This window comes from Hylaeus anthracinus, unplaced genomic scaffold (genome assembly GCF_026225885.1).
Source record: "Hylaeus anthracinus isolate JK02 unplaced genomic scaffold, UHH_iyHylAnth1.0_haploid 3, whole genome shotgun sequence".
Taxonomy (NCBI): Eukaryota; Metazoa; Arthropoda; class Insecta; order Hymenoptera; family Colletidae; genus Hylaeus; species Hylaeus anthracinus.
The window spans coordinates 9,235,421-9,256,618 of record NW_026535284.1 but is presented as its reverse complement, the minus strand read 5'-3'; the positions used below and the strand labels follow the sequence as shown (position 1 = coordinate 9,256,618).

General features: G+C 42.6%; 3 protein-coding genes across 3 annotated transcripts; 2 read left to right on the top strand and 1 right to left on the bottom strand.

Annotated features, from left to right (window-relative positions):
- Nucleotides 1-741: 741 nt before the first annotated feature.
- Nucleotides 742-4,739, bottom strand: LOC128894177 (paramyosin-like). Its single transcript, XM_054155704.1, has one exon. The coding sequence runs from the start codon at nt 4,737-4,739 to the stop codon at nt 810-812; it is 3,930 nt and encodes a 1,309-aa protein (XP_054011679.1). The 3' UTR covers nt 742-809.
- A 3,329-nt stretch (nt 4,740-8,068) lies between these two features.
- On the top strand, nt 8,069-15,537 carry LOC128893757 (myosin-2 heavy chain-like). The gene is made up of 8 exons (XM_054154964.1): nt 8,069-8,566; nt 8,669-9,081; nt 9,238-11,323; nt 11,810-13,424; nt 13,545-13,658; nt 14,194-14,415; nt 14,799-14,824; nt 14,894-15,537. Exons 1-8 carry the CDS (start codon nt 8,069-8,071, stop codon nt 15,212-15,214), a joined length of 5,295 nt encoding a protein of 1,764 aa, XP_054010939.1. The 3' UTR covers nt 15,215-15,537.
- Nucleotides 15,538-16,026: 489 nt separating this feature from the next.
- On the top strand, nt 16,027-18,896 carry LOC128894180 (uncharacterized). Its single transcript, XM_054155714.1, has 5 exons — nt 16,027-17,022; nt 17,267-17,457; nt 17,691-17,852; nt 18,160-18,324; nt 18,513-18,896. Exons 2-5 carry the CDS (start codon nt 17,347-17,349, stop codon nt 18,657-18,659), a joined length of 585 nt encoding a protein of 194 aa, XP_054011689.1. The 5' UTR covers nt 16,027-17,022; nt 17,267-17,346; the 3' UTR covers nt 18,660-18,896.
- The last annotated feature ends 2,302 nt before the right edge of the window (nt 18,897-21,198 follow it).

Sequence of the window (21,198 nt, the reverse complement as noted above, 5' to 3'; positions counted from 1 at the left end):
TGAGCGGTGGTCTTGAATACCCGCTTTATTCAAACGCCCGTTGGGATCCATCGAAAAACGAGTACCCATGTATTTTATTTGATTGAAAATTCCAATTTTTCGGCGTGTGTCAATCATCGAACTATCTTTTTAAATAAGTCAGTCGGTACCTATATCCCAGATTTTCAATTTGCTTCCACTGTGTTCGCAACTTACGTAGCTATGAATAATTGCACGAATCTCTATCATGGCAGAAGTTTTCGGACTCGTCTTTCAGCTAATGTCGTTGAACTGCTGCACCGTTTATCAGTACGTGATATGATAACTAAGTAGCTGTCAGAAGCAGACAGTTCGCTGAAGAGTTCAGGTCAGGAGGTGGTCAAAGTTTCAGGGGGAAGAAAGGGCGCGCCTGGGAAGGGTTCGAAGATTGTCCACTCTCGTGTATCCCGTATCGTAGCTACCCCCTTTGTATTATGCGATGGCGGTAGATGATGGATGAGTATAACTATTTATGTTATAGAATGAGCTTCGGCTTTTTACTGAAATCATCCTACGCAAACTGCCACAGTTCTATAGAGAACGACGATGATAGCATAGATTTTAGTTTAATCTCGTGATTATACTCGTGATTATATCTCGTGATCTCTTTCTTTTCTGTCCTCTCTCGCTTTCCCTTTACGATACATTATTGCGAGATAACGATGTTTTCTCGACTTAGACGTGTCGATATTGTTACCGATTGCTTGTTATTATTAAGCTTTGATTTTCCACTTGCGACTTAGTTTTATTACAACACATGGTACAATACGTTATAAATTAGGATTGTTAGATTATGTAGTGACAGGATCGACACAAATCCCAGCTAAATTAGGTCCTGGTTCGTTCATCGAATGCAAAAGCTCCTCGTTCGAAATGAGTTTCATCAAAAGATCTCTCAATTCATCGTCGATCCTATTCGGATTCCTCGCGCTCATCGTGTACTTCTTTATCTTCTTCACGGTCCCCATTACACAGCTCTCGAACTCTACGCTCCTTTCTTTAAACTTTTGGTAATCACACCGTAATTCGTTCGCCTTGCGTTTAAGGTCTGAATTCGTTTTCCTTAAGGTGTAAAGCTCATCCTTCAAAGCGGCTTTCTCAGATTCCAGCTGATTCAATTTCGTCCCAGCCGTGTCCAGTCGAACACGTAACGATTCCTTCTCGTCCCTCAGTTTCGCTAATTCCGCCTTCAAAGCTTGAATTTCGTCCGACGCGTTTCGCAGCTCGCCCCTCCTTTTTTCATCTTCCGCGAAATTAACGACGATGCTGTACCTCAGAGTGTTCACTTCCATCTTCAGGGCGACGTTCTCGATCTTCATCTTGTCCACGACTTCCATAAGTCTCTCGATTTCATTCCCCGACTTTCGTTCCGACGTCGACCCGCCGAAACAAATATTCGACCGGTCGATGCACGCCATCACGCCCACGGTGTCGTCGGTATAACTGGAGTAGCTGTTAATCTGTTTGTAATAAAGATTCATGATAGGCACGATCGCGGTTTCGTTCATCTCGTTCTGCGCGTACTCGATCTTCCGTCTCTGGGACTCCTCCCTCATACGAGTCAACTTCATTTTGATCTCGAAGTTCTGGCTCCTCAAGTTCAGCAGCTCGAATTTCAAAGCTTCGTTCTCCACTATCAGTTTCTTCAGCTCGTCTCTCGCGTTCTTCGCCTTCAGTTTCTCGGTAGGGCGTTTGTCGGACTTTTCGTTGACCCATTTTCTTTCGCGTTTCCCCGTGACGCGCTCGGCGATTTGTTCGCCGTGGTCGTTAAAAATCATTTCTTCGACCATCGCCGCCTCCTCTTTCTCCGATTTCGGGATCTCGGACCGCAGGCTGCTGACGTACTCGCAGTACAGCGTTTCCTTCTCTTTTCTCAGCACGGCGTTCGTCGCCTCGATAATTTTCAGCTGATTCTCGAGCACCCTGTACTCGCTGTGGATCTCGCTCAACTTCATTTTCAGCGCCTCGTTGATTTTCCTCGTCTCGCCGAGCGCGTTACTCTGGAACGCGTTCTCCGTTCTCGCTTTGTCGCACTCCGTCCTCAATTTATCCAATTCGATAGCAGAATATTCGTTCTCCGTTTTAACTTTATTCAGCTGATCCCTCAGCGCGACGTTCTTCCCGTCTAGCTCGTTAATACGCGTCGCGAGCTCATTCTTTTCTGTCAGAAGCACTTGCACGCGGCCTTCGAGGCCGGCATTTTTTAAAGCCAACGCATCCAAACTGCACCGGTGCTTCGAATTTTCCGACTCCAACTGCCTTATTTTATCTTCAGCCCCGCTCAGCTCCCCTCGCGCGTTCTTTAACTTTGACGCTAAATCCTCCGCGTTTGTTTCAAAGTTTCTGATCTCCTCTCGGAGCGCGTAGCACTCGTCCTTGTATTTGTCAACCTCGTTCTCGAGCTTGGCATTTTTCGCGTTAATGTTTTCCAAAGACTTCCTCAGCAATTCCGTTTCCGTCTTCAGTTCTGTTAATTCCGCTTTCAATCGTTTCCTCTCGTACTTGAAATCGGCCCTTTCCTCGTTCAATTCTCCGTAGTCCGACATCAGCTTCGCCAGTTCCTTTCGCGTCTCATCGACGGTCGTCTTCTCAACGCCCAGCTGATACACGAGCACGTCTTTCTTAGATTCCAAGTGAGAAATGCTGGTTTCCAGCTTCGACTTGTCGCTGGATAGATGGTTCAATCTGGCCTTCAGATCGATGATTTCGTGGTTCGCGTTGTTCAGACGGTCCCTCGACGTTTCTAATTCGGCTTTCATTTGATCTAGTCGGGCATCGACGGGCGTTGAAGATTCATTCCTTGGACATTCCGTGTGTTTACGTTCGGCTCGTTGGAGGTCGGCCAGTTTGCTCAGCAACCTCGTCTTCTCCTTCGAAACAACCTGGAGACTCTTTCCCATATCCGCGATTTTCGCGTTCAATGCTTTTTCCATGGCGTCCTTCTCGCCAGTAACGAACTTGAATTCGTCGTTTCTCTTCTGCAAAGCGTCACGCATTTTCCCAATTACTTTCAGCATCGACTCTTTATCGGCTTGCACGTTTTGCAATTTCTTTCTCGTCAGACTCGCTTCGTTTCTCACCTGTTGTAGCTGCTCCAGCTCCCCCTTGGTGGCATCCAGTTCGCGCTGTAGCTCCGATATCTTTCCTTCCATTTTCTTCGCTCTCCCCTTTAAAGTTTTATTCTCGTCCGTTAGCGCGGCCACTTTTATTTCGGCGTCCTTGGCTATCTCGATTTTTTCCTCCAGCACGGTTTCCAAATCGAATAATCTCTGCCTCGAAGCGTTCGCTCGTTCGTCCTTCTCGTTCGACTCCATTTTTAATAAAACGATCGACTCCTCCAGTTGCTCGATTCTCGCGAACAAACTCAAACAATCGTTAGACGCGACGATCACTTCCAACTGTTTTATCTCGCGACACACTCTACCAACGAAACCTTTCAATTTTTCAATCTCCTTTCCATCGACCGGCTTCCCCGGCGTACGACGATTCAAGCCATTCATCGTTGTCATCGCCTCCTCGACGATCGTTTGGACCTCCTCAATTTTATTCAGGTACTCCAGACCTCCGAGCTTACAATGCCTCGTTACATGATCGGACTTCAGTTCGTCGATCTCGGCGTTGATCTCTTTCAAAGTGGACTCCAAAACGGATATCTGCTTTATGCACTTGTTGTACACCGTCGTTTTCTCGCTGCCACTGGAAAGAAGAGGCACGGTCGACCTCGATAGTTCGACGTGCAATTGCTTCAAGTTCACGCGTAGCTCGGCGATTCTTTGCATGTAATTTAGACAATCCGGATCGCCAGCCCCGAGCAGAGCCTCCCGGTCGTTCTTCAGCTTGTTCTTCAAATCGCTCGCCAATCGCTCCGCATTCCCAAGATGAGTTTGATAATCCGAATTCATATTTAAAAATTCGCCATACGAATCATCTTTGAGCGTAGATAATTCAGCCTCGAGACGTTTCGACAGGTTTTCCAGTTCGACGATTCTCTTTTGGTAATCCACGGCGTTGCTATTCTTCGATCGTAGCATCGCTTGCAGCTTGTCGATCTTTAGGTACAAATTGTCGTTGTTCAGTTTGGACATCTGCAAGTGGCCGGTTACGTTTACCAGTTCCTCGGACAAATTGGCGATCGTCTCGGCGACTTTGTTCACTATGTCGGTGAATATAATCTCCACGGTATGGTCGACCATCATGAAGTGCTTCAGCTTGCACTTCAGGTGCTCCATTTCTGAACTGTTCTCGTCTCCTTCCTCGACCTCCTTCAGCCGACTCCTTAGGTAAAGAATTTCGTTGTTCAAACGTTCCGTTTCCGCGAAGAACTCCTGCTTAACGACCGAATGATCGTCGTTGAACGTCCAACTGTCCTCGGGCGTAACGCGGCCCTCTTCGATTAGGGTCGTCTTAACGTCGGCGATTTCCCTTTTCAGCGCCCGATTCGCCGCTTCGAGCCGCTTGATCTCCGCTCTCTGGTGCTCGATCAACGGATCACCGTGCAGGGTGTCATCCGTTTCGCGTCCAGCGACTCGCAGAGCCAGCTTCAGCCGGCAGATATTCGACCTCAGTTTCACGCGATCATCTCGCCAATCCCTCATCTGCTTCATTATGCCATTCAGCCTGCACAATGTGACGGCTGCTACTTCGGCTATTTTCGTCTTCCCTTTGTACGCGTCGTCGTTCTCGCCGATCGACGGGCAATTGTCCGGGTATTCCTCTCCCATTGTTGCTTCTCGAATATCAGGTAATGCCAACGAAATTCTCTCTCTAATTAATCTTCATAGAGACGAGGTGTGCCGGTACAGTTGTCGTCCAAGAGTTGAGCGCGGATTTTTGTAATTGCTTCGAATCGTTCAAACTGAATGTTGCTGAAAGAGTACGCGTATTTAAAAGTGTGATCTGTATTTATATCATTTTTGTGGATATTTTAATGGACATGTACGATAACGTTCATTGATTAACCTTTGCACTCGAGGCCTTTTTGTCTGGTATCTACCAGCAATTCGAGATGCTTTCTTAGCATTCTATTGCCACGAATGCTAAGATTATATTGACTCCGAAAATGAGATCTCTAATTTGAGATTTGAAAATCGGGTCATCTTTGTCTCGCCGACAATCATTTTATTGACACTTGGAGTTCCAAAGAAATTAAACCTAAAGAAAACCTAGTGGTGACTCTCGAGTGCAAAGGGTTAATATAATGTAGGAGTGTAAACGAAAAGCAAAGCACGAAGGAGATTCAACCCATGATCTTCGGATCCACAGTCGACCGCTTTACCTACGCGACCAATCCCGCGTTCTACGATTCGCGTTGTCGTTTGACTCCTTATTCTTGGATATGGGAGCGCGGATATTGTAATAACGAAGTTTTAATTAATTCCTCACCAAAATATTACAGCGGCAGTTGATCCCAATGGTAATTTTGTAAATGGTATCGAGTGGTTGTTGATTCCTCGATATAAATTTAAACAATCGTATTAAATAGTGATACATTTATAGTTGAAACAGGTATACGCGACAGCATTCAGTGAACCTTGAGATATTTAAAGATATGCAATCATTTAGAGCGCATATTAACTTTTAACTTTTCATTTTTTCCCAAATTTTATATTTTCCCCATGCTTTCACAAGAAATTTTTCAATCGAAAGAGGTTAAACTTTAAGGTTACGGCATTGCCAATTCATTTAATAAATATTGTCACGCTTGTCATGGGGACAATAAACGCTCGCGTGTTTTATTTGTTTAGAATAATATTAATCAATTATCTTGATCTTCTCTATAACTGTACAGTTTGCCTCATTTTTCTTTAAATCACGTTGTATATTCTTCGTCGTAATAAAACTGTAAAAATATATTCACCCAAAATGTGATTATATTTTGTTAAAAAAGATTTGTTTTAAAATTCCACTTCCCAATACGTGGGTATATGCAATATATATTATTCAAAATAAATAAAATAAAAACTACATTTTTTAAACTACCCAACGATTTTGATAATTTATGTATTAAAGTGTCCAATTGTAAGAAATTTTACGTTACATATAATATCGATCTTCATCGACGATTAAAGTTATGGGGGGTAGTAAACGTGTGACTGCCGCGACGAAATTCATCCAACCTCACATTTCTCGGATAAATTTTTAGTTTTAATTCGACCTGCTGTACGAGGCAAGAGTCGCGCTTAGGTGCGCCGAACGCTCTGTAATCGGTTTACGATAATAACACACTTTGATCGGTGACTTAGTGACACTGTTAGAGAAAAAGAATAGAGGAAGATTAATGACTCGAGTAACCTCTAAACTACGACCTAGTGGACAATTTGAAAAAGATATCGAAGACGTCGTAGAAAAATGTAAGGTTTTCTCCTCTCGTACAAATGCGAGCAAATATATATATATATCCAATTTTTCCCTAACTCGAAAACACGTTAAAAGATTATTTCCCACGATGGAGTCGCGAAATTCTCTGTCGCATTGCCGTTGCGGATGCAATGCATCGTCGTCGCGGGAATCGATTGATCCACCGAATGAGCCGTGCTGTTGCTGCAGTTACAATCCCTTCAGCGACAATTCCAAAGACTCGGAGATCTACGACCTCTCGTTTGCCCTGAGGAAGCTCACCGTAATGAAGTGTCAGATGAAGAAGTGGCGAATGGAACGACTTCAGCTGGAGAGCGAAAATAGGTCTCTGAAACAAGCCCTCCAGTCATTCGGTATCGATGTATGATATTTCGTACCCTCTTTTCGCGCGTCTGCCAGCTGGCACGCGGCAAATTGATTAATTAGAATTCAGTACGGATAGTTTCTCGTCCGTGTTTCCCTCTTCTCCTTACGAATCAGTATCTCGTTCGACGCAACCGACCGCACCGTTCCGTGCAATTAATAATAAAAACGAACAGGAACGATTGCGTAACCGTGTTTCTCGACGCGTGATGGTGAGCATTACTTCGTTGAGTGTTTCGTTTAACACTTTGAAGGTCGGACATAATTATGTTCTCGTACAGAATTTATTTTTTAATTCCACAGTGAAAATCCTTTCACGATATTTTATCACGTACATGTCGATAAAATTGTCCAAACAGATAGATAGACAGATAATTTATTCCTTGTAAGTTTTATATAAGGAAGAATTTTTGCTTACGTCACGTCACTTACGAACCGTAAAAAGAAAAAGAAAACCTTTAACCTATATTACATGGATCTGAAACAAAGACAAATAAAGATAACTCTAAAAAAATGTCTGCATAAATGTTATCTTATTATGAATATAAATACATAAATACATATTTATATATAAGATTCGATATATTTTCTGTTAATGTTACGAATTAAACGTGGTTTTGAATGCGGACCACGAGGTCTCGGTTTCGAAATTCTCTTAAAATTCAGAGTGCTTTCCACGAACAGTACCGCAGGCGCATCCCATTTCGAACGATTTTGAAGATTAGGTGTTTTCGTATAGGTGCGAATGCGGATGAGATATTGAAGCCTGATCCGCTGCTAGTGCACTCCCGGGAAGAAATCGAAAGGCTGCAAAATGCAAAAGCGGCGCTCGAGGATAAAGTGAGGGATCTAGAGGAAACCCTTGCTGAACGAGATTGCTGCGACGATCCCTGCGCGTCGGTGGATTGTCTCAGGGCGAATATGGCGTACATGCGGGAACGTTTTGCACTCGAAAAGAAAGAGTACTGGTCGCAAATTCCTTATACATTTTCCTGTATCGTGTATTCCTATATACACTTGTTGGTTTATAAGCAGATGATTTAATTGACGTGTCTATTAAAAAGTGGACACGCTGTTAAAAGAAAACTATATCGATTCTAATAGAGTCAGAGGATCGATGTAGAATCGTTCAGTATAGCAAAAAATAAATTTATATTCATGGCAATTAAAATGTTCATGATAGCAGTATAATTTACATTTAATTGTTCACGAATCGCGCTCCAATAATTAGAAAGGCTGAATCGGGAATAGTAATTAATCGTCTTCGCAACGTTCGTCCACTAAAATTCGTTAATCGGTAAATGAAATTTTCCGTAACAGATTAAGGGACATGATATCGCATCTGAAATTGAAACTGGCACAGGCCGAGGAGGACGTCAGCTGTCCCGCGATATATCGTTTGAGGGCGAAGCTGCGCGATCTGATGAAAGGACAGGCGGCCGATCAGCAGGTCTCGAAAGTCGTGGAGAGGTCGATAGAAACATTGGTGGACCTCTCGAAAAGTTGCGAGGACTTGAGGGTCGAGAACGAGCGGCTTCGGGCCGAAGTGGATGAATTACGTCGCGCTTTGGCTGGCCTTGAAGAGAAGGAAGTTTCGATGCTACGGACGGCGGAAACAACGACTGTCCCCGAGTACATCGATGTATCGGAGTTGTTGCAGAAGATCCAAGACTGCGAGGCAGTTGTTTCCGATTTGAAGAAACAGCTGGAGGAGAGGGACAAGGTTATCGATTCGCTGAATAAACAACTCGAATCGACGATTAGCCAGCAAGCGATGTTGGACGAGATCGCAGCCATGAAAGCGGAACTTCGGAAGAAAGAAGACAAGGTACGATATTAGCGACGGTGACGACGTGACAGTCATTCCGCGAGAGTTCGTACAATTTATATTCTACTATCTACTACCAGAGTTTGTATTATTTACTTTCAGATCAGAGAGCTGCTGGACGCATCGAGACAATCGGAAATAGAGTTGCTCGGTTTGGGAAACTTGAGGTCGGAGATTGATAGCTTGAAGCCACAAATATCTCAGCTCGAACTGGAAAGGGACAAACTATGGGACGAGCTAACGAAACTGCGAAAAGCGTTGGCCGAAAGGAACGATCAAATAATCGACATACTGGAACAGAAGAAGAAACTCGAAAAGGCTTTGGACGACAAGATGGCGGAAATGTTGGCCCGGGAGGCGATGTTGAACAAGGACATCGACGATCTGAAGGGGCAAATAGCGAGCTTGCGGAACGAACTGGAAGAGTGCAGCAAACGAAACGCGGAGCTCGAAGAATGCTGCGTGGACAAGGATGCTCTTTCGGAGAAGCTGCGAGCCATGGAAGAGGAATTGGCGTCGCTGCGGGACGAGCTGTCGTCCGCAAGATCCGCGATAAACGATCTCCAAGCAGAGGTGGACGCCTTGAAGAACGACAAAGAGGAATTATTGAAAGAGTTGGACGATATCAAGGAACGAGTCGCGGCACTGAATGGCGAATTGGCCGACGAAAGGGCGGCCAAAGACGCTTTGCGGAAGGACCTCGAGGATAGCCGAGGCGAGATGGAGAGGCTGAAGAAGGAGAATTCGGATCTGAAGGGTCAGCTCGATGCTGCAAAAGAGGAAAACAACAAACTCCGGGAGAAGGCGGAAGCATTAAAGAACCTGGTCGAGGAGAACGAAATGTTGAAGGCGGAGCTCGAGAATTTGAAGAGAGAAAACAAGGAATTGGCGAATAAAGTCGAGGAGCTGACGGATTTAAATAACGTGTTGAAGAACGACTACGAGAACGTAAAAAGAGCGTTGGATAATCTGGAGGCGGAGGTGAACAGGCTCGAGAACGAATTGAACAAGGCGATACAGGAACGCGACGCTCTGCTGGACGAGAATGCCGGCGTTAAGAAACAACTCGAGGACGCGATGGCGGAGAACAACAAACTCCGGGACGAGAAGGAGGCGTTGAAGGCCCTGATCGAGGAGAACGAAAAGCTGAAGGCGGAGCTCGAGGATTTGAAGAGAGAGAACAAGGGACTGGCGGACAAAATCGAGGAGCTGACGAATCTAAATAACGTCTTGAGGAACGACTACGACAACGTGAAAAGAGCGTTGGATAATCTGGAGGCGGAGGTCAACAGGCTCGAGGGCCAATTGAGCGAGGTAACAAGGGAACGCGACGCCCTGCTGAATGAGAATGGCAGCATCAAGAAACAGCTCGAGGACGCGAAGGCGGAGAACGAGGGGTTGAAAGCCGAGCTGAGTAACATCGGCGAGCAACTCGATAAATTGAAATCGGAGAGGGACGAGATGAGGAAGAACTTGGACGCGATGAAGCTCGAGAACGACTCGCTGAAAGGCGATATAGCGGCGTTAATAAGCGACCTCGAGGACGCGAAGAAGGAAGCGGACAAGCTGCGAGCCGACGCGGACGAGTTGAGAGCGGCGGACGAGGATGCGAGATCCGAAATCGAAGGGCTGATGGGCCAGATGGAGAACCTGAGAACTGAGAAGGATCGTTTAACGAGCGAGAACGAGGACCTGAGGGCCAGGAATTCCGAGTTGGAGCGGGAGCTCGACGATGCTCTGAAGCAAGCGGAAAAAATGAAATCGGAAAACGCCGATCTGCTTGCTGAGCTGAGACGTCTGAAGGAGGAACTGGAGAACGCTAAGAAAGAGATCGGTCAATTGAAATCGGAGATAAACACGTTGAAGGAGGCCGTTGACAAGTGCGTGGGCGAAATGGAGAAGCTGAGGACAGAGAACGACGATCTCAAGTCGAAGAACGACGCTCTCCAGGAGGAAATCAAGAAACTTAAAGCCGAAGGGGAGAAGAAGGATAATTTGGTCGCGGAATTAGACGGTCTGAAGAGCGAGCAGGCCGCGTTGCGGAACGAGAGAGATCAATTGAGCAAACAGTTGGACGATTGTATAGCGGATAACGAGAAGTTGAAAGCGGTGAAGGACCAATTGGAGGCGGAGAACGAGAAGCTGAGAGGCGAGGCGAACGCGTGCAGGGAGGAGAACGAGAAACTTAAAGCCGAGATCGAACAATTGCGAAGTAAACTGGAATCGCTGAACGACGAGTTGAACAAGATCAGGCCCCAACTTGGGGAGGCCGAGGACAAAATTCGGTCCCTCGAGGACCAGCTGGTTCGTTTGCGAAACGAAAACGACAAATTGCGAGAGAATTCGAAGGCCTTGGAGGACGAAGCGAGCCAGCTGAGAGCAAAGCTGGCCGAGGAACAGACCGCCAACGAAAAGATGAGGAACGACATCGCGATGTTGGAGAACAAGGTGCAAGAGCTGAGCGGAAAACTGGACGAGGCTAGGGCGAAATGCGAAGCTCTGGAGGAAGAGAATAAAAGGCTTCGGAACGAGATGCTGGAAATGGAACAGGAATTATCGAGCATGAGGGCAGAGTGGGCGGACATGAAATCCGAGATTGCCGATTTGAAGAAGCTAATTTCCGATCTGCAAGCACAGATTGCTAAGCTGGAGGAAGACGTGGAATATTGGAAATTGGAGAACTGCAAGATCAAGATGGATGTAGACAAATTAAAGGCTGACCTCGAGAAAGCGTTGAAAGATTTAAGCGAATGCCAGGTCAGATGGGCTAATTTTTATTACAAAGGTGTTCACGTTAAAGTGCGACAAACGTATATTTCAATAACTATTGACGATACGAAAAAATTGTTTGTATGTAAATTGCAGGATACGATGGACTGCATATCGTGGCTTAAACGAAATTTTGTTTATATACTTAATCTATGTTTTTTTTTTTACGCATTGTTTCCTTGCTGATTTTTTTTCGCCATTTCGAAAATTCGATAAAAATTTTTTGCCATGATATTCTCATTCCGAAAGGTTCAAACTAATATCCTGAATTTTTATGAGTCGATCGGAACGATACTGGCATAGCGGCAGTCGTTTAAACATGGCTAGGGTGCGACCTCGTTAATCACTAAAAAAAGATGAATATTTTATTGTCTCTAGCGAAAAAATAAGGCTCGCGCAACTTTAATAAAATCATGTCGCGCCGAGAGCATCTCGCAGATTATCTACGCAGAATCTAATTTCCCATTTCGACAGGCCCTGAAGAAGGCGTGCGAGGAAGAATTGAATCGGCTCCGGAACGAGAAAGCCGAGCTCGATAAAATGATCGCCGACCTAACGTCTCAAGTCGAGCAGCAGAAGAAAGCCCTCGAATCGGAGAAGTCAACCAAAGATAAATCCGAAGCTGAACTCGGTGTATTGAAGAACGAGCTCGACGCGTTGAAGAAAGAGTTGGAGAACCTGAGAGCAGAAAATAACAAGTACAAGAACGAGATAGAGAATCTGACGAGACAACTGTCCCAGCTGAACGACGATCTCAAGGCGTGCAGAGACGAAGTCGCTGCCCTGAGAGATAACAACGAGAAACTGAAGGACGAAGTGAAGGCGCTGAACGCTGAGAGGAACAGTCTGAAGGAAGAACGCGATAAGCTCAAGTCCGAAGTGGACGGTCTGAAAGCCGAGAACGCGGAGCTTCGCAAAGATCGCGAGAGACTGGAAGAAGAGTCTGGGAAACTGAAAGGCGAAGGCGACGGACAGAAACAGGAGATCGATAAACTGACATCGGATTTAGCCGCGGAGAAGGCGGCTGCCGAGAAGCTCAGGTCGGACCTGAAGAACTGCCAATCCGAGAACGAGAAACTCCAAGCGCAATTGGACGAAGCGAAGCGAAATCTAGAGAAACTGAACGAAGACTGTAATCGATTGAACGCCGAGATCGAGGATTTGAAGAAGAAGCTCGCGGCTGCCGAAGATAAAGCGAAGACACTGGAAGGTCGAGTCTCGGATCTGGAGGCTGAGAAGCGAGAGCTGCTCAACGAACTTCAGCGTCTCCGCGACGAACTGGACAGCCTCGGGAACGAATTGGAGAAACAGAAAGCCGCGAGGGACGCGGCTGTCGAAGAGTTGTCCGATTTGAAGCAGGAACTCGGTGCTTTGAGAACGGCGTTGGACGAGGTACGCGCCGATAACGAAACATTGAAGAACGAGAACGAGAAGCTGAGGGCGGAATTGCTGAAATTGAATCAGCAACTGGAAGGGTTGAGGAACGAGAACGCGGAGCTGAAAACGGAATTGGCTGCGGTAAAGGACAGATTGACGGAGGCGGAGAGGCTGATGAACGATCTGAGAAACGAGAACGATCAATTGAAGAAGAAGCTCGCCGACCTTGAGAACGTAGCGAAAGAGCTCGAAGCGCTGAAGAAACAATTAGAGGAATGCAGGGAAGAGTCGAACAGACTGAGAGCGGAGTTGGATAAGCTGAGGTCCGAAAAAGAGAGATTGGGAAACGAACTGAACGAAGCGAAGGCTCGGTTGAACGACTTGAAGAACGACTTGGAGAAGCTGAAGGCAACCAACGACGCGTTAAAGGGTGATTTGGAGAAGCTGAAGACGACCAACGATAAATTGAAGGATGATTACGAGAAGCTGAGGTCCGAAGCTGATGGATTAAGGGACGAGAGGGATCGACAGAAAGGCAATGGCACGATGCTGAAGAACGAGCTGGACAAGTTGAAGACGGAGAACGATCGGCTGAAAGCCGAAAATGCCAGACTGAAAAGCGAGTTAGACAGTTGCCAGGAAGAGAACAAAAGGTTGCGTGGAGAATTAGAAGATTTGAGGAAGGAACACGATGATTTAAAGGCATCTTTAGGTTTGTTATTAGTATTAGAAGTTTCAAACGTTTACCATTTCAACGATTAACGGAATCGTTGGAGTGTTATTTCGTCATTCTAAATTCTGTAATTGTAAATTGCAAATGAAACGAATGCAGTGCGCAAGTTGGAGCCGAAGGAGACGGAAATGGACAAGGATATTGTGGACGATTGCGGTGATTTCATTAAGGCGAACGATTTACTAAGGAAGAAATTTGAAAGGCAGAACGAAGGTAAAATCTTTGTTGAAAACGTTGGTCTTAGGATTTTCGCGGTGGGTAGATGTAAAAATGTGGCTAGTGAATGATGTATCGATCAAAATGGATTCTTCCGTTTATCACCGCGTATATTTACTGTAATATGTAAGCCAAGTTTATTCTTAGAATATACAGAATCACTTCGGTGCCTTATAAATACATTTTATTTATCAGTTCATTGATCAAAGTTCTTCAATATCTTATTTATTACCGCGTAAAAGTGAAAGTTCATACAAAGTTTAAAGTTTAAAGTTTTCTATTTTCAAACACATCTTACTAACGTTCATTATAATTTCTCATAAAATTAGCACACTGTTCGATTAACATCTGATTTATTTCGTACAATTATATTATTATTGAATTATTTGAATAGGCCTGTAAGATTGAATTGTTCTATTTGTTGTCGTTAAAAAATAAAGATAAGTAAGCACGAGAGAGACAATGATGTCTTAATCTTTTTTTTTTTGTAGGTACTTGCAATTTTTTAAGAATTTTCATTGTCTCGAAACAGGTATACAACGCGTTCGAGATTATATCACTTACTTGGAAGGTAAAGTTAAAGATGAACCCAAAATGGCGGAAAAGATGGAAGACGAAGTGAGCATTGACCCGAGGATGAGTCAGGAAATAGCGGAGTTGCTGAAAAAGTCAGAGACGTTATCCGAGAATATTTTTCGAACAGAACAAGAAATACAAAATATTGCTAACATATTGAAACAACTTCAGGTTCGTTGTAAAAATAATACAGGCCGTCAGAAACGCTTGACAAGGAATATAGTTTGTTGTACATTAAGAATTACTTATAAGAGAAATTTCTTTCCCTGTTACTACTTGATATTTTTTCTTGAATTAAAAATAACAAAGACTAAAATAAAATTATATAATTTATAATTTCATAATTATATTATTATTTAATATCATATTAATAATGACTTACGATGATTACTTTTTATTGTTTATGTAATGCGTCTTAAAATCATAGACATTAACGTAGACATAGTAAATTACAATTGATTTAGTTAATACAGTTCTTGTTTGAACAAAGTTTATCGTTTTAATATCATCATTGGTATCGAATTTGACAGGACGCAGGACTTGGAGAGAGACCAACGATAGCCTTCGATGCTGACTCTTGGCTAAGCGTAAGTTTAAAGATACCGCTAATCAATTTTACTACAAAATACCGTTATCATATTTGTTTTTTTTTTCAGTCATTGACATTGACTCAGCTGGCGGACCTTCACGACAAGATTTGCTTGCTGACGTCGGACATGGTGCAGCAGGACAGTCCAAGGGCCGTTAGCTGCGTCCCAGGGAGTCCTCTAAGAGCGGATTACAATATTTTGAACCAACGCGTGGCCGCGTTGCAGAAACAGATAGCGGAGAAGCAAATAGAAGCAGGATGGAAGCTGCAGGAATTGAAACGAGCTCTCCGGCAAGAACAGACTAACCTGATTCGAATCTCCGACCGAATGAATTTAGAGAGAAAACGCAATTTGGCTATTCAGTTCAAAATGGACGATTCACCATGAGTGGTATAATTATCGCGACCTAAAAAATAGGCCACGTTAGGACATTTTTGACACGCAAACTGCATAACGTAGGAAGTTGAACCGAATATTTATGACAGTTTTGAATCAATGTTTCTCGTTACAGTCTTACCGAGTCACCGATGTAAATGTGTGTAAATAAAAATTATGCTGGCCCACAATTGGTTTGGCGCTTGTTTCCTCGGTACAAATTGATCAGTAATTCAGTCGAAAGATACAGTCGAAAGTTTCAGTTGAAAGTTATATTCAGGATGCTACTAACTAAAAAAATTTGATAATAATTATCCGTTGGGAGCTTTCTGAGATTCCAGATTTTCTCGAGCACCTCGCCATGTTCACCATCATCTGAAAATTCGATTCAACCCGCAGCTAAGAACGTTGCAAACAATAATTATCGTACCCGACACAAATCACGACCTGCTTTAAAGAAATAAATATTTAAATCCGCGAACGAGCGATATCTCTAAAAGCACGCAGTGCAAGTTGCCCCGAACGGGCGGGGGGTCTAATATCGTTGGGAACATTTAGGCGGCTTCGTAATCGTGTAAATTATTTCTGCCCCAGTAATTTAGCCGTGCTGCACCGGTTACACCCCTAATTAACGAACCGGGAGGGAGAAAAAAGCGCGGCGCGGGCCAATAACGAGCAACGTTCTGGAAAACAGTAACGGCTAATAACGGCCAATAGATTCGGCGGGCCAGGCGAGAGTTTGCTCGATTTTGCGCGCGACAACGCGATTTCCTGTTTCGTTTTCGAGGTCGTGTTGTTCGATCGAGATTAATTCAATTGTTACCGTGGACTGCATCCGTTCCCACGACTTTATCAGGATCCGTCTGTGTGCGCGGATCGCGCGACCGTGTCGCGATGGAACGTACAGGATACCCACCGACAAAAGGGTACACGTATAATTGAAATGCGCGGCTAGATCAAGTGGTAAATGAATTGACGAAATCCGTTTAACAGTATGTACGTCCCCACGGAATTGGAATAAGCTCATAAAGCGTCGAGTGCCCGGCGACATGCGTTGCATTATCGGACCGACACCCGCCGTTTCGAGACTTTCCCGATTATTTTGATTCTTTTGTGTCACGTTTCGAGAATTGAACGAGCCCCTTAGTTGACGAGTGATATCAAATTCTTTTCTTTTAGATCGAGGAAAGTGAATTTTCCCGTATAAAAAAAAAAATATTTACAAACTTCGCGCACACGTAAGAATTAAACTGGAAATGTTTTACTATTCCAGAGGCATACTTATCTACATATTTAGCATAGAATGTCAGCAAAAAATTTCTATATGTGCACCCTACAAAATAATTCTAATATTTATGCCAGGAAGTCACAGCTAACGCGACGCATACAGAAACCGAAATTTTTCGGAGGAAATATGCCGATATCGATAGAAATCATCTTCTCGGTCCGACAGAAGTCAACCTCGTTCAATGTCCTCTCTCCTTTTCGCACGGCTATATCAGAAAGAATACGAAATGGAATAGGTTATCGACCGTTAACATTGGCATGCGACCAGTTCATCGACAAAGCGGGCATAACGTGACTTGTTTCCGCTATTTTTCGGTTTCTCGTGGCAGCAGAAAAGTTACCGGGGTCCAACGGAATACCTAGCACGCTAGCCGAAAGATAAATTTACGATATCGTCGGGGAGCTGTTGCATTCATTTTGGAATGGAAACCCATGGTCGAACGGTGTCTACAGGACGTTGCGGGAGACCAAATAATTGCTTGAGTAAACTGAACGCGTGCGATCGCTTTGCCGACGTTGATACAAAATTTTTGGTAATTCATCCAACTCTCTACGTGGAATGTAAATTACTATTTGGGTACTGTGAACGTAAAATTAAAAATAATAATAATACCATATAATAGTAACTATTGTTACAACGATATATAATCGTTAGTAATTAGTACTAGCAAATGATATTATCAAAATGACAACAGTATCAAATCGGATCGCTTCACCACGGTGTTTCCCACGATTATTTTTGTTCTAACTTTCATAAATAGTTATTCATTATTTCAGTTTCGCAGCTACAATGGCTTTTGATAAAATCACAGATTTCGTAGCTGTTATCTCAGCGAGTATAACGAATTATTGAAAAAATGTTCAGTAGCTCGAGAGCGAAGTCGGAACGAAATACTCGGTGCAAGGATCAAGAGAAAATGTTTTTCTTGTTGCTCAGTTTTTGTGCGCTACGGTGGTGCGTAGTGCAGGTGAGGATAAAATAATCGAAGGATTTTTCTTCCATTGGTGATTTGTATGGCGCGGCTGAGTGACGAGCTGTGATCTTGGGCAGAGTCAGTGATATAATTTGCGACTAAGAAAATGAAATAATAGAAAACGAAGGTTTTGATATTAATAAATTAGCTATTAAAATTATTTTAGTAGCTAATTAATTTACCACATTCGTTTACCCTGTGCTTTAACTGTTTCTTATTGCCACAAGGCTCACCTCGACTTGATGCTCGAAGATGCCGAGTGTGTATATGCTAGCGCCGAGTACGTAAAAGAAGATTCATGTACTTTGGAAGTGAACGACGATAGCGAATACGGGTCTACTTTGTCCTCGCACATAGAGGTCATTAAACAATTGCCTGACGGTATTAAAGTACGTATTCACAGCACTTTTATTCGACGAATGGGATTCATTCAAACGAAACGCATATTTCTAAACAAAGTATTTACATTCTTGGGGGTCGTCTTGGCTGTCACGAATTTTCTAAATTGTAGAATAATTTTGATTATTCGAGGAAGATGAGTATAATTTAGCGGGTAGTAGTCACGGTCGTATTCAAAATTAGCGAAATGTATTTAAGAAATGTCTGTTGCAGAAATTCGCGTGAATTTTGTGGAAGCTTATTGCAATAGATAGTTGGTGGTTACAACAACGCGTTACAGTGATAAACTTTTCACAGGCACGAGGAAATATAAACGGACTTTACATGGGCGAATACACGAACGACGTTGGGATCCATATAGACACGAACCTTTGCGAAATGATAAGTTTGGGCAACGACAACATAGCAACTCCCATGATAAGAGCGATAGATCTGAGCAGCAAAGATTGTCCCCCCGGACCGGTATGTAAACAATTAAATAAATAAGAATTTAAAAGATAAAGCAATGTATGTACAGTTGAATATAGACATTTTTTTTTATTTGTACATTTTGTTTATAATTTACATATAGATCCGCGCACGTCTGACGATTGCTTTAATTGTGTGATTAAAATTAACGCTAATGCATTATTGGGTTGTTCGGATTTCAGGGTGTCTACGGAAAAGAGAAATACGTTATCGATAATTTCGAAGGTATACCAAAAACGTTCCCCTCCGGCAAGTATTTAGTAAACGTTACCTTGGCGAAAGACGAAGATCTGTTACTACATTACCAGGCTTTTATAACAATTGTTTGATTAACGTTGTGATTAATTATCGTATTCATTAATAGAATGTGTCTATACGTAAATACTAGAAAAATAAATATAAATCTGCAAGTATAAAGCACGGTTCGTCGCGTTATATCTAATCCTCCACGTAATCGTTACCGTAATATTTACGAGTTAATTATTTAACTTAACGAAAATGTAATTCATCCATAGGTCTAATTTTGCTTCGCACTCTACATAAATAAATACAGAGAATAAAGTATATCGACAGCAACACTTTACTCTTCTCTTCCCCTGAATGATCACGCATGATTTCCCCTAATTTTTCGTTTCATGCTCACTCAACGCAAGGCACGAGTTAAATTACAATGCGTATTAACTAACCCCTTCGAATGGAGGAGGACAATCTACGGTAATGATTTGGTGGGAAGTCAGCCATAACGGGCCACGAACAAGGGGCAATTAGAGAAAATCAATGTTGCACAACGCGTTTGCATGTTGCATTTAATAATGGTGCTCGAGTGGAACTCGATTCACCCTTTGACGGCATAACGAACCGACGTTTGTGTACGTGTCCGCGCGCGACGCTTTTCCCTCGGAAAACAATTTTGTTCGGAAGAAAGGAACGCGAGTAACAACCCGAGGCCACGTTGCTCCCGACTGGATTACTCTAGTTTCTTACTTCTTTCGATCCCTTCTTTTACCGATCACAAATCGCGAACATTTTTCGGCTTCGCTGAGAAACGAAGAAAAATGATTTCGAATGCTATTCTCTTGTTGACTTACGCGAAAAATAAATTTAAGTGCCTTTTAAATATTGTAACGAGTATTTTATCTTTTATATTCTATCAGCTGTGTCCCGTAAATACGAATAGTGTATATATTCTCTATTCTATACAAATATTAAATTGTTTATTTATTATTGATTTATCAGAGACCGTCTTTATTTTAAATGGATTTCAAGCACCGGAATATTTTAAGTTACTTTTAAGAAACAAACACTTCAAATCCTATCCATTGATACTATACGATTCTGTGATTCACGTTTCTGGGTGTATTTACGTACGGTTCTGCGTTGGAGATCTTGTTAAAGTTTCAATTTTTATAAACATAGAAGTTATCTAACCCACGATCTTGGAATTTCCTCGGAAAAGTACTACAACATTATCGCTGAAGCGATTAACATGCGCTAATGATTACACACTTCTCCGTCGTCATTTTCGTATCTCTGAGAATATTGTTAACTTAAAACAGTAGCCATAATTCATTACCTTCAATGAAATAACAAAATCTAAAAGTCACCTTGAAATTAACGAAAAACTGTTTCTCTTAAATTGAATAGTAGAAGAGTATTTTATTTGTTTGTAAATCGCGACAATATTTAGCCGTATAAATAAACACATGTGGCACCGGAATAATTTACAAATTAGGAAACATTGGAATCTTTATGACACGTCTCGTGATACGACGAACAGAAACAAAAAAAGTGTTAACAAACAAGTAAAGCACCGAAATAGCATTGAGTATTTAGGTCTTATCTGAAGCATACTCAAGAAGGACCTATCTATAATTACCTCGAAAATGAGATTCATTTAAACTAATGGATAACGTGGTGTCGCATTATGACAACGTTTAAACATTACTCGAAGTGTTGTCTGATTAGATTACTCGTCAAACTATACGATAAACAAGACAATGCATGAATACATATTTCCATACTACTGTCGCGTAATTATAACGATACCGACGATATTCTTTATTTTTCGTTGCAAATGCATATTTGTCCGTCGCGCATGATAATATAATATACAGTGTAGTATATTCTGTGAATGAATGTTTATCAGTTGTTGTTCAGTTCCAACGTTACCCCGAAAGATCGGTTCTGATTTTCGAATGACTTGCACATAATCGCAAGACATGGTGGCGGTGTTGAAATCGTTATGATATTCAAATAACCAGGCCATTGGATTGGTTTGAAAATTAAATTTTCATAATCTATTTATTCGAAATAATTTAATAATTTAAAAATTACCGACTTCAATGTATTCGAACCCTGCGTTGTATGGTTTCAGAGAAGACAGCTTGTAACAGTTTACGCGGATCACTCTGTAGGAAAATTTAATTTGTTTGACCTCGTAAATCATGTTGTGTACGTACGAGAACAAGTACCGCACGTACCATATAATTATTAGCCGCGTTGGATGCGAGACTCGTATATAAGAAGTCTTTGTGTAAATCGACCGGTGACTCGTATATTCGAATCCATCCACGTAAAGGATTGGATGCAAAACACGTTGCAATGAGTATTCTATCAAGTCATGGAAAAGCAGAACAAAAAATGCATCGAGACTATATTTTTAAGTAAAAATTATATGTCGTACAAGGAATGATTCACTGTTATTACACATATAATATTACATAGTATACATTATCCCTAGTCAATTATTATAACACCAATATGTATTTACTAACAGTTCTCTATGAACAGAATTGAATAAATTAATACATTTAACAAATTTGTCAGAGTTTTCAGTTTTATTACGGTAAACACTATTTTGGATAATTT

Bases quoted from the DNA above. Each gene is read 5' to 3' on its own strand.
- LOC128894177 (XM_054155704.1), bottom strand. From the start codon at position 4,739: ATGGGAGAGGAATACCCGGACAATTGCCCGTCGATCGGCGAGAACGAC.
- LOC128893757 (XM_054154964.1), top strand. From the start codon at position 8,069: ATGATATCGCATCTGAAATTGAAACTGGCACAGGCCGAGGAGGACGTC. The intron at 11,324-11,809 runs GTCAGATGGGCT...CCATTTCGACAG, and splicing joins AAGATTTAAGCGAATGCCAG to GCCCTGAAGAAGGCGTGCGA. The intron at 13,659-14,193 runs GTAAAATCTTTG...GTCTCGAAACAG, and splicing joins ATTTGAAAGGCAGAACGAAG to GTATACAACGCGTTCGAGAT.
- LOC128894180 (XM_054155714.1), top strand. From the start codon at position 17,347: ATGTTCAGTAGCTCGAGAGCGAAGTCGGAACGAAATACTCGGTGCAAG. The intron at 17,458-17,690 runs GTGAGGATAAAA...TATTGCCACAAG, and splicing joins TACGGTGGTGCGTAGTGCAG to GCTCACCTCGACTTGATGCT. The intron at 18,325-18,512 runs GTATGTAAACAA...TTCGGATTTCAG, and splicing joins AAGATTGTCCCCCCGGACCG to GGTGTCTACGGAAAAGAGAA.